The sequence below is a fragment of the Periplaneta americana genome, chromosome 8, assembly GCF_040183065.1.
Source record: "Periplaneta americana isolate PAMFEO1 chromosome 8, P.americana_PAMFEO1_priV1, whole genome shotgun sequence".
NCBI lineage: Eukaryota > Metazoa > Arthropoda > Insecta > Blattodea > Blattidae > Periplaneta > Periplaneta americana.
The window spans coordinates 23253056-23266609 of record NC_091124.1 but is presented as its reverse complement, the minus strand read 5'-3'; the positions used below and the strand labels follow the sequence as shown (position 1 = coordinate 23266609).

At 33.1% G+C, this 13554-nt stretch overlaps 1 protein-coding gene across 3 annotated transcripts in view; it reads right to left on the bottom strand.

The window, feature by feature from the left end:
* LOC138704579 (eIF-2-alpha kinase GCN2-like) overlaps positions 1–13554 on the bottom strand; it is a 73007-nt gene that overhangs the window by 16893 nt on the left and 42560 nt on the right. For all 3 annotated transcript variants that reach the window (XR_011333371.1, XR_011333372.1, XM_069832625.1), the window contains exons 12-15: positions 12839–13247; positions 11154–11341; positions 5541–5792; positions 117–262 (exon numbers count right to left, since the gene is read on the bottom strand). Coding sequence is in view for 1 of the 3 variants with exons in the window: in XM_069832625.1 (XP_069688726.1) it covers positions 117–262; positions 5541–5792; positions 11154–11341; positions 12839–13247 (995 nt within the window). In the remaining 2 variants the exon portion in view is untranslated. The remainder of the gene's footprint in view (positions 1–116; positions 263–5540; positions 5793–11153; positions 11342–12838; positions 13248–13554) is intronic.

Below are 13554 nucleotides of genomic sequence, written 5' to 3'. Positions count from 1 at the left end.
CATATTATATTCGTAATCCTTTTGATGTCTAAAACTTTAAAATCTTTATAATGTGAGATTTGTTAGATAATAATGCTTACTTAAACAAATTTTAATTATTTTCTTATTTCATTTACCGGAAATTGGCTATCATGGCATCATATCTTCCACCACTTCCAATAACATGTAATCTATTCTTTTCTTCTTTATATGCAAACTGGAACATCATTCCAGAGTACCACTCAACATTGTGCACAAGATATGGAGTGACTACAATTGGACACTGCAACACACAATAACAAGATCCTGTTATACACTTCATGATAAAAAAAAGTGGCAAGGGATTCATAATATTCCTGTAATTGCGTGAAACACTTATATTCTCAGTTGACTGTTATTGTGATAATTAGATTTTTAAAGAATTGGTTCTTATTTATAAGGATTAGGAATATCACTAAGTGTGAAATAAATTACATCGATATTTATATTAATGATTATTTTCCTCTATTTCTTTATCGAATATAATATATCATAATCTGTACAAGTATTTACAATGGAATTACTGTGTTTCATCTGAATTGATATCTTGGACAGTTGTTAGTATGATAAGAGATATAAAAAATATTATTTATGGAAGAAAGCAAGTCTATCCATCTAGGAAACACCAAATCAATACCGCTACAAGAGTCTGATCCGTTGCCAAACAAGTGACATCAAAATAATGTGACAGTCTATCCTACATAAAAATTTGGACAACTGTTTAATTTTATATATATTATTTTAATGTACCGAAGTACATATGATATTTCCATGCAGATATTCTGCGTCATCATACGATATAAGAGTAATGGAACGGAGAAAAATTCTCTCCGGCGCCGGGATTTGAACCCGGTTTTTCAGCTCTATGTGCTGATGCTTTATCCACTAAGCCACACCGGATACCACCCCAGCGTTGGACAGAATCATCTCAGATTAAGCGTGATTTAAGACGGCGCTTATTCCGTCGGATCTCGGCCAACTAGTCACTCATAACGAGTGCACCTCAGCACATCTGTGGACTTCAGTCCTACATTCATAGACATCTATGACGTAGTGCAGAGGGCAGCCACTAGAGGGAACCCAAGAGTTGGAGCTTAATCTGAGACGATTCTGTCCGACGCCGGGGTGGTATCCAGTGTGGCTTAGTGGATAAAGCATCAGCACGTAGAGCTGAAAACCCGGGTTCAAATCCCGGCGCCGGAGAGAATTTTTCTCCGTTCCATTATTCTTACATTGTATGTTTAATTTTAGCTTGTAGACTCCGTTTGACTGGTAGATCATTCCAAATAAGATATAACGAACATATTAAAGCAATAACCAAGCCATACAGTATGTCAAAATTACGCATAACACATCACTAATAATTAATCATCATAATTACAATGATACAGAAACAGACATGGATATTACACATTACACCGAAAAGTCAACAATGGATATATTAAGCAGCCCTGTCCAATGCGGCGGTGCCTGCGATATCTTTTCATGGTGCCCTTCGCAATGAAATTTCAAATTGCCGATTTAAAATTTTAATTCATATTTTAAAACAAATTATTTTTCAGCATTTGAATAAAGGTTTAAGTTTAGATTTAGACATTAAATGTTTTCGCAGTATTTCCATGAAGTATGCCATTGCTTACACATTTCTTTATTTGTACAATACCGATTTTACATATTTCACCTTAAAAACGCCATTCTCAAGCCCAGAAAATTTGTTCTAGTGGCATTTTTATTCCATCAAACAGGCCGGCTTTCTTGACATTCACATTATTGCAGTGCCATAAACTTTCTCCTGTAACAGAGATTTCCAAGACGACAAAGGGAAACCCAATGTGTCGCAAACAATAAACCAAAGATTTATAACTGTCATACAATAGGAATAGAAAACAGTTTTGATTTCCAAGTTCCTTGCTTTCAGCCGAACATTCAGTATTACGTTGAAGTTGTTGTGAGTGCTAGTTCAATATTATTGTGTCTTGTGTTGTGATAAGTTGAATATTCAACGTGTTATTAGTATTTTCTCATTACTATTTAAATTATTCAGTTATTAATAAGTAACTCTTCTTAATAAGACTAGGGGCCACCGGCATGGCTCAGTCGGTTAAGGTGCTTGCCTGCCAGTCTGAAGTTGTGTTCGGGCATGGGTTCGATCCCCACTTGGGCTAATTATCTGGTTGGGTTTTTTCCAACTGTAAGGTGAATGCCAGTTAATCTATGGCGAATTCTCGGCCTCATCTCGCCAAATACCATCTCACTATCACCAATCTCGTCAACGCTAAATAACCTAGTAGCTGATACAGCATCATTAAATAACCAACTAAAAAAAATCTGGCTAAATGAAAAAGAAATTATAGCTTTAACAATGAATGGGAGGACCTGTATTGTTTTATTGAAAGCAGAGGAAAACCAATGTTTATTGTGTAATGTCGGCGTGTCTGTTCCTAAAAAAAGTACCGGTAATGTAGACCGACATTTTTTGGCTAATCACAAAAACTTTAACAGTGAATTTCCTGTGAATTTTGAACTCAGAAAACACAAAGTGAAAGACCTAAAATCTAAATTAATATTGCTAAAATGTGTGTTTACGACGCCTGTTCAGCAAACGCATAATGTAACAATAGGTTCTTACAAAGTCTGTTACATCTCAGCTAAAAGGAAAAAAAAAAACTTCAGTGATGGGAAATAGTAAAAGAAGGAATGATAAATGCTGCTGAATCTACTGGTAATGTAGACAGACTTTTTTGGCTAATCACAAAAACTTTAACAGTGAATTTCCTGTGAATTTTGAACTAAGAAAACACAAAGGGAAAGACCTAAAATCTAAATTAATATTGCTACAATGTGTGTTTACAAGGCCTGCTCAGCAAACCCATAATGTAACAATAGTAAAAAGTTAAAAAGTAAAGGTGATAGTGCATCTCCCTGATTTAGCCCGTAGTGAATTGGAAAAGCATCAGATAGAAACTGACCTATACGGACTCTGCTGTATGTTTCACTGAGACACATTTTAATTAATGGAATTAGTTTCTTGGGAATACCAAATTCAATAAGAATATCATATAATACTTCCCTCTTAACCGAGTCATAATAAGTTCATTATTAGATGGTTTAATATTTTAGTGCCCTTTATAGCCAAAAGGTCTGCTAATTTATTTTCTCCTTATATCACAATGCGAAGGAATCCACTGTTAACTATTTTTTTTTTTTTTTTTTTTTTTTTGTAGTTTAGTTAGGTAACAGATAATTTTCTTACAAGTTTAGCCCCTTTTGTAGACCAATGTGAAATTATAGCTCGTATGGCTGCAGTTGAATCTGATACTATGGCAGCATTTTGGAATTTATTTTATCTATTTTTTTTTATTTTATTGGGTTATTTTACGACGCTGTATCAACATCTAGGTTATTTAGCGTCTGAACGATATGAAGGTGATAATGCCGGTGAAATGAATCTGGGGTCCAGCACCGAAAGTTACCCAACATTTGTTCGTAAAGGGTTGAGGGAAAACCCCGGAAAAAACCTCAACCAGGTAACTTGCCCCAACCTGGATTCGAACCCGGGCCACCTGGTTTCGCAGCCAGACGCGCTGACCGTTACTCCACAGGTGTGGACTATTTTATCTATATTAGGGGTTTTGCAAAAATATATAAATATACTTGTCCTTCAAAATTTGTTGTATAATCTCTTACAGAATGCTAAAATGAAAATAAAGGACATGTTCCTCCAGTTCCTGCTCCTCTTGAATGGGATATAAGGGATCTGCTCCTTATGTGGATATCTTGTCTCCATCAGAGTCTTCAAAACTAGTTTATCTGTTTCAGATTTTTTAACATCGTTCATGAGGGCCAAACTGTTTCTATAGGAATGGCATTTAATGGGTTGTCTTTCATTAATTTATTTATTTTATTTCCTTTGAGGAATACTTAAGTCTTTTTCAGCTTCCTGTACTAACTTTATAAAACTTTACTGTGTTTTTAATCAATTCACAGGTTGAATTTTATCCAATTATTTCCTGTATAATTAATTTCTCATACTGTGTTTGTTCTTTCAATGTAAAATATATAAACACACAACAATCCATAACACATACTCAATTCTCAAATAAAATAATTGAACACCCATACATTATTTGACATAACATTACGTAAAATACAGAATCATCCCCACCACTATCCAAACATCTCCCACCCATAGAAAACAGAGGACAGGAGAACAAGGGATACGTGCGACAGCTGATGCAGAAGACCGCTGATGAAACTGGAAACTACGCCAAAACGCAATACTGTCATTCAGAACTTTGTTAATATTAAATGTTTTCTGTACAAATTCACTTAGGCATAACAAGGAGGTATTTTAAACTAGTGGAAACTTGAAATTGAACCCTTAGGGCCGAATTCATAGTCAACACTTATCGTACGGAAACACTTAAGCAGTTGCTTATAATAATTTCCAATTCATAAATCCCACTGAAGTGAACACTTATTCAAATAAGGTAGCTTGTCAGCTTACTCAAGTGTTTCCTCATATGCATTGTAATCAGCTGATTCGGTATACAATGGATGATGATTAAGGTTTAATTTAATTTATCGAGTTCTTTAATTAAAATGAAAATGAGTTTCGGCAAGCAAAAGATATATCAGAGATATGGAAAACCCTTGAGAGATGTATAATGATCAACAATTTAAGAGGAGATATCGTTTCGACAAGAACACTGTTGTGAATATTCTGGTGTCTCTCATTTAAATTCACAATACAACCATGAGGCTTACCGATTTCGCCACTGCTGAAAGTACTGGTTGCTTTGAGATTTTATGATACAGCAGCATTTCAGATAGATTTAAGTGGCATTTTTTTGCGAAAAGTATTCACGTTCCAACAAAGTGTTATTTGCATTTTTGTTTGTATTCTACCCAAGGAATAAGCTGTTAAAATTTGCGTAATTATATCATTTCCACTTTGTTTAGCATAAAAATAACTGAAAAATAAATGAAAATGATTTACTTACAGGAATATTTCCGAAGTTTGCATTAAACTCAACTGTAATTTTGTTCCAAGTCAGTTACTTCTTTTGGAGAGAACAATTATAAATTTTTTTTTCCTTTCGACGATATCTCCATATTTCATAACTAGTTATCTTAGCTCACTTCTTTCTTTTCTGTAAAATGCTTTTTGGACATCTTGTATAATTTTTAGCTCTATAATATTTACTTCTGTATTTGTGTATGACAATAATGCCGATTTAACAATTTGAAGGCACTGGAAAACAATTGAATGTAGAAAAGCGCTCACGTCTAGCTATGTTGCCATATTTCTTTCGATGTCAAGGGAATGCTCAGGGCATATGAATGAGTAGCGTCTCTGCAATATGATCTGAAATAAGTGCTAAGGAAATGCTCATTACTTAAGTGTTTCCTCATTTTATAAGCGACAACTATGAAATCGACCCTTCATCTCTACTGTGGCCTAACAGAAGTAATCTATTACATTAATTGTTCAATAAAGTTAAAATGATATAAAACATTACCTTCACTCCAAGATCTCTTGCAATGGAAATGACAACTTTTAATTCATCCAACCCTTTCCTGGCAAGATTTGTTGCATTACTTTTCTGTCTTGTGATGGTTGTGAATTTTTCGGCTATGTAAGAGATGCTGCCTTCTTCCATAAGAAGATCAAACTTTGAACTTAGGAGAAACAAATCAAGAGACATCTCTGCAAAACCACTGGAAAGATGAGCTAAGCAGATTTTCATTTCATTTCTGGTAAGTATTTTCTCCTGTAAAGAAACAAATTAACATTTAGAAAAGAAAAATTGTAAATAATACCATGTAAGTGAACATTCATTAAGATACAAAGAAAATAGGTTAACATATTTTCGAAGTAGACAGTAACATTATTATTATTATTATTATTATTATTATTATTATTATTATTATTATTATTCTAATAAATACATGGTTTGTCTGTCTATTTGTTTGTTTGTTTGACATGTTTGTTTGTTTATTTATTTAATTATTTTTTTAATTTATTTACTTATTTATGTATTTATTTATTTAATTATTTATATATTTATTTATTTATTATTTATTTACTTTAGTTATTTATTTAATTATTTATTCATTCACTCACTCATTTATTTATTTATTTACTTATTTATTTATTTATTTATTTATTTATTTATTTATTTATTCATTTATTTATTGCTACTATTTAAAAAAAACTCAATTACAACATTGCAAAGAGAACTAATAATTCCATTGGTAAAATTTGATTCAATAGATTTAATAATAATAATAATTCATCAGGAGTATACAAATTAAGTTGTCAATTTCCAGATTGTAATGCCACGTATGTAGGTCAAACAGGTAGGAATTTTAATATCAGGTACAAAGAGCACAGAAACATTTCCCATGTCAGCTTTTAGTGATCACATATAATAATCAACAATAATAATCAATAAAAGACAGTTTTAACAAGAAAGAAGATACCTTGGCAATATTTATTGACTTTCAGCTAGCATATGACTCTGTTTGGAGAAATAAATTATTACTAAAACTCCAGAAATTAGGTATCTCCAGCAATATGTTCAGATGGATATCAGAATTCCTTAGTCAACGATTCATTGCCACTAAATTCAATAACTCACTTTCTAGTTACAGACAAACATATCGAGGTCTACCTCAGGGCGCTGTCCTCAGCACAACTTTATTCAATATTTATATAAATGACTTACCCTCCCTCCTAGAGGAATCAAACATGAAAACAGCACTATTTGTGGACTTCTGGATCTTACAGACATAGAGACAAAATTCAAAATTCTGCTCTTAAAGCTCTAAATCAACTACATGAATGGAATACATCAAATTTGATGACACTCAATTTAAGCAAAAGTAACTACCAAATACTTTCACTTGGTAAAAAAGAAAGAGAATTCAATATCCAATACAATGGCCAACACCTTCCTAGGACTTATGAATCCAAATATTTTGGAGTTATTTTCGATAGTAAGTTAACATGGAGCAACCATTTGAAATACATTTCTGAAAAAGCTCGTAAAAGATTCTCCCTTCTAAAAAGACTAGCAGGAAAGAAATGGGGATGCTCTAGGATTACTTTGAACACTACATACAAAATGTTTATACAGCCAGTGCTGACATACTGCGGAGAAATTTTAATTACTTCACCTTTCATAAACGAAACAGAATATGTTCAAAACCAAGCTCTCAGACTCATTACTGGTGGAATCAAAACAACTCCAATAGATTCTATGAGATTCCACACTAATATTAACAGCATCAAAATGACAATAGAAGAAAAAGCACTGATTCAATATGAAAAACTTATTAGATTACCAGGAAACAATTGGCATTCATACAGTCCTCTCTGTAGATTGAAAACTCAAAAAAGTTTCATATTCATTGTTCAAGAATTAAAACAGAAAATCAATATCCCGAATTTAAAAGAAAACCTACAAATTAAACCAAACCCTTTAACTCTATTAAATATAGAATATAATCTAAATTTAACAGAAGAAATACTGAAATCAGAAGTAAACACTGAAATACTAAAACAATTGTCTTTAGAGACAATTAATATTAGATACCCTCCACAAAACTGGCTTCATTTATACACTGATGGATCCTTGATCTCCAGAGAACAAGGTGCCGGTGCAGGTGTTACGTGCTGTCTCTTCTCACTTTATAGATCTCTTGGGTATGGAACAACAAGTTTTGATGGAGAAATCATTGCAATAAGTGAAAGTCTCAGGAATCTTCTATGCCACATCAATAAATTTAGGAATGTAGTTATATTGTCAGACTCCAAAGCAGCTATTCTATCAATAGTCTCTAAACACACACCTTCATCTCAAACAGCAGAAATAACTAAAATGCTCTCTCAATTAATATCACTTAATAAAAGAATTGTATTCCAATGGATACCATCCCATTGTGGAATCCTGGGAAACGAGAATGTGGATGCTTTAGCAAAGAAGGGCAGCACTGCTACTTACAAACCTGTTACTAAATCTACGTATTACTCTGTAAAAAGATTTATTAAATCTACATACTTAGACTTCAACAAACAAAATTTGATAACACAATCCCAAGGGAAAAAATGGAACTCTCTGCATCAAAATCCACAGTTAATTCCCGATTTACCACGAAAATCGTCTGTAACTGCATTTAGATTGGCAACAGGCCATGATTGTTTGGCCAAACACCTGCATAGAATTGGAATATATCAGTCCCCTAACTGTCCATTGTGCAACTCAAACCAAGAAATGGATTCGGAACACCTCAAAATCTGTGCTTCAGTGGCTGGTCATGATAATATCTTTGAAAAATATTGGAGTGCAAGAGGTCAAATGACTTTATTGTCAAACGCCTGGCATTAGAAAACAACAACAACATTATTTTACAGATATCAACTCAGATATGAAAATCTTGCACATAAACAAGAAAAGAAAAAAGGTTAAACATTTCAGAATCCATTGAAATATACAGAGATAAATACGTAAACCCCCACAATCTTAATGAAAAAACCATTTATACAAGAAATATTCTCTTTGATCAATATATCACTTCAGAATTAAACAGAAAAAGAATAACGTAGACCTAGTTACAGAGTCAACATATGCAATAGTCAGTCCACATCATGCCACATACCTGAAATCGCTCTGGTAAGTCAACCAACCAAGCTGTACTTTTGCGTGTTCTTAACTTTTACGATAATTCAAACATATCACAAGATGTCAATTCAATTTTTATATCAGCAGTTACTATTTGTAAATTTAAAACATTCTCATTTTTTAACATTTTTTAAATTCAAATAAATTATATTATGTAATTATTGTAGTTAGTAATTTTAAATATTTTCATTACAGTCTTCACCATTACTGATGATGGGGATGTAATCCCCGAAACATGTCTGATTTTAATAATTAAAGAAGCTCGACAAGTGCACGTGTTCATGCAACTGTTGTATTGTTTATTAAATTTTATTGCATTTTAGTAACACATCACTTAAAATGCTATCAAATCACTAATGTTCTTCTCGAACAGTATCTTGTCATAAATATTCCATTTACACAACATTCTAAATCTCCATAATGAAACACATTCTTGTATATCCAGTATCATAAAATCAGGATTAGTTTTAATTGTATTATTGTGCTTTATACGCATATTGAATTTATGCCGACAACTGTATTATTTGGAGCTAATTTAAAAAACATGGCCGCCCACTTCATGTTTCAATGAGTGTACACTGTAATTTTTATACATTTCTTGAGAGAAATTACTTTCAATTTGTGTTGAATTTGTGTCTGTTTTTTTGCTACATAACTCTGAAATGAAGCACTTTGAGAAAGTGTTATAAGGGTTTTTTTGTCTTGATTTTACTACTACATTACATCCATCTAATATTTACTCTTACTTATGAATCAGACAGTATAATCATAAAATCAGAGTAAGTTAGGTCATACTGACAGTTGACTGATTCACATACTATCCCATTCAGCTTTACTTCAGTAAGTAAATAAGTCAACTTTTGGGGCATGTATGTGTCAGCCTTTGGGACAAAGCGATTTTTGACGTGTCAGCTATTGGTGCAAGTAACATGCACATTTGAAAAAAATAAAAAATATCTTTGCTCTTCATATAGCCTTTGTTTGTGTGATTCTCCAATTTACAGAAATAAGTTCCTTGCCTCTGATACCTGTACCAACTCATATAAATAACTAACTTACCTGTAATGAAGCAAAATTCATAATTTGTTCCTTAAAGTGTCAGCCTTTGGTACACTTACCTTATCTCAAAAATTTTTTGATCTCTTCAATTTTATTTTTATTTTATCAAAGAAAGTCAAGACGCATATCAAATTGAAGCCCGTGAAATTCCCTTTAAAATGAGGTGTAAACCAACTCTGTAGGACTTATAGAATCGGAGTTCTTCACGATTAAAAACATTAGCGAAGATTTTAAAAATGGATTACATCAAACATAGGACGATAGAACTTTTCTAAAAATATATTTCAATTTAGACCTTTGGGGAGAATGATTCCTGAAAGTTTCATAAAAATCTGAGGAGGTCAGGTTGAGTGATTGGTTAGTATGGCATGAAATGTGACTGTATCTTGTACAGAAATCGATCACAAACATTTGAAAAAAAAATTGGAATTTCGTTGAAAATGTTTGTATATTCGCACATCTATTCAAATATATTCCTTAAAAGGGAGAATCAATTACATTATTTTTATTGTAATCTCGCTGGAACTTTTGTTGATATCATTCCTTAAAAGCAAGGATTTAAAACGAAGTTTTATTGTGATATTAAACATGAGCACAATGCTTTGTTCAAAACATTTTACTGGCTGATCCATTTGGATATCGATAATATTAATTTATTATTATAAAGCTATTATGATAGTAGGAAAAATTTCTTGCTGGTTACATATATATTATGATTAAAAGATGGAAGTTTCTATATATGACAATCAACAATGCATAATTTGAAAGTACAAATGAAAATCGTAGATAATTAAAATGGTTACTACAAATCAACAGTAGTCACAATGTGTTCTTTGGTATGCTAAATTTGAGAGTGTTAAAAGATTTCAAAGGCAATTTCGACGTGAGTATGGTGTGCATAATGTACCTAAATACGATTCCATAATGTTGTGGTATCGAACATTTGTAGAAACAGGTTCTGTGTTAAAAAAAACATGCAGGAGGTCGCAGGCGAAACCCAGTACGAGAAGCAGCTATCTCTTGGCTTAGTCCCCAAACCCCAGATCTAACACCTCCTGACTTCTTCGTGTGGGGTTTTGTTAAAGACATTGTCTATTCGCAGAAACCCAGGAACATTGATGATCTGAGAGTAAAATTACTCAAGCTTTCAACAAATCACTCCTCTTATGTTACAACGGATATGGGCTGAATTTCATCGCCATTATCAGTTGTGCAGGGTGTGCAAGGGGGGTCATGTTGAGTTCTGAGGAATCTTCCCCTTTCAGTGTTGTATGCACAAAGTTTCAACAAATAACGTTCAGTAGTAAATGTTTTTACTAAATGTTTTTATTTTATCTATACCCAAACAGATCACCCTGTATTTTACTGTGTTACATATTTTATGCTTACCCTTGTTTGTTTAAGGAGGCTGTATGCTTCAGTAAATTTATCTTCCTCAATGCCACCATACATGAGAATTGCTTTCAAGAGCGAAGTGTGGTTTAGACGAATGATCAATGACTTGCTTTTCAGACTATGAAATTCATTCACTATGTTCCATGCAACAGAAAGCAGTTCCGCCTCGACAATTAAATTACCTGGAAAGTAGGAAAGTTTCAATAAACATCCTTTGTGCAATTTTTACATCTTCAGCTCAATAAAGGAAGTCGACGAAATAACAATTCTGGTAACCAAAATCATCCAGCTTTGGGTAAGTAATCAAGCAAGAAGAAAATTGTTTCCTGTTAAATTTCTTGTAAATCAACAGGTTTAATAGTTTCTTTTAAAGAAAGATTTTTAATATGTCATCATTCTTATTCCACTGAGGTATTTGTTTAGACAATCGTAATAATTCTGAAGAGTGCTATAGCTGCTGAGTTCGTGAAATTGTCCCCAAAGGCTTTTCACTCAATGTTTTGCACATCATTTAAATTCAGTTTTGCAATGAACTCAGTCACTTTTCAGAGTGTTCTAGCTTTCTTCCATTAATCCTCACAGCGTTCTGGTATACTTAAATGTATAATAGGGAAATATTCCTAAATAAGGTGAAATTCCAATGCCAAGGTCATACTGAAAAATAAATAGGTATCGAGTCAGTCTCATTCCTATCATTCTTTCTGCGGTGAGCTAAAAGTTCATAAACTTTCCTTTTTTAGCAATGATAATAATGATGATGATGTTGTTATTGTTGTTTAGACAACTGTCCGAAGACAGGTCTGAACCTCACAACTGATACCAACAAGGCACCACTCATGAGGCAACTAGGCCAAGAGATATTGGGGTAGGATGGCCAGTTCCTTTCCCCCTCCATTGCATACATCGCTGATTAGCTACATATTACACTAATCAGACTTCAGATGCATACAAACAATTGTTCTTCCTCTGCCACATATCAAGTGAGATGTACTGCCTGATAATAGATGTGCATATCAGCCAGAACCTCAATCAGAGATGATGATAATTTATTATACACCAGCAGCATCAGCAGCAGCAATAGTGATAATGATGATGATCATAATAATAATAATAATAATAATAATAATAATAATAATAATAATAATAATAATAATAATAATACTTATTCTTTACTCTCTTTGGAAGTTGATTCATTTTTTATAGGATTTAAACACTATATCAGACTACAGTGGACTATAGTGGACTTTATGTTGTCAGCAAACAGCTGGATACATTAAGAAGATTGATTGATTGAAACACTGTATAGGCCTAGTGCATTTTTCTGTATAGATCAGGCTGTAATATGACATTTTTTTTTTCAGACTTCATCAATAATTGAAAGGAAATTTCATAATCTAGCAGAAAATGTAACAAAATTAAAATTTTAGGCCCTATATAATTAGTTGAAATACCTAAAACGAATAAAATCAATTGTTTCAAAATGAATCAATTCGATGTATACCTAGTCACTTTAGGTACGCACTATCATCACCTGTCCTGGATTCCTGGTAAGAGAATCTGGCAACCCTGCTGCTTAGATTCCTCAGGACGAGCGCTCTACAGTCTACACTGCATCATTAACCCAATGGAACATGACTATTGGGACCGATCTGTACAGAAACTCTCTAAACTTCTCATACCTGGGTTCGGTGTAACTATGTCAAACGTGCAATCCCAGAATTCCTTCGGATGAAATCCATACAGTATCTCGCATCCATAAAGGCCATCCTGTTCTTTGTAGACCTTGTCAAAGGAATATCTTCTCAGATCTGTGATTCCGTTCCAAGCTACAAAGCGTGCAAATGGAACACAGAGATCATGTGGAAGGGTAACAACACAACCTGTTGTTGTCATGAGTTGTACACACGACAATGTGTCGTTATATAACGCATTATGTGGCATTAGAAGAGGAGTGGACAAATCAATGGCTCCATGTTTCTCAAATACTTTCTTAATTCTCTTCTTGGCAACATCTTGCAGTATCAGAAGTGGCGGTGTGCTCTTGAAAAAATTGATATCATAGATAATGTCTTCTGCTTCATTTGTATCCTACAAACAAACACAGAAAATAAACGTTGTTTTCCACCATCTGCAAATATCAGGTATAGTATATCTTGCTCAACTAACAAAATGTGGTCCTGACTCAGAAACATGGTATTCTAATGATACTGTGTGTAACATGATGGCTGTAGTGTGGTAAGAAGAGGCAGTGTTTCGATTTGAGGATATTTTATAAGTAGTTACAGCACCAGTCTGGAACCTAAGGTGACATAACTTCGCAATATGCCAGAACAAAATTTTATTTTAAAAACATATTTGTAATTATAATAAATAATGTTCATCACGTGAAAGGAAA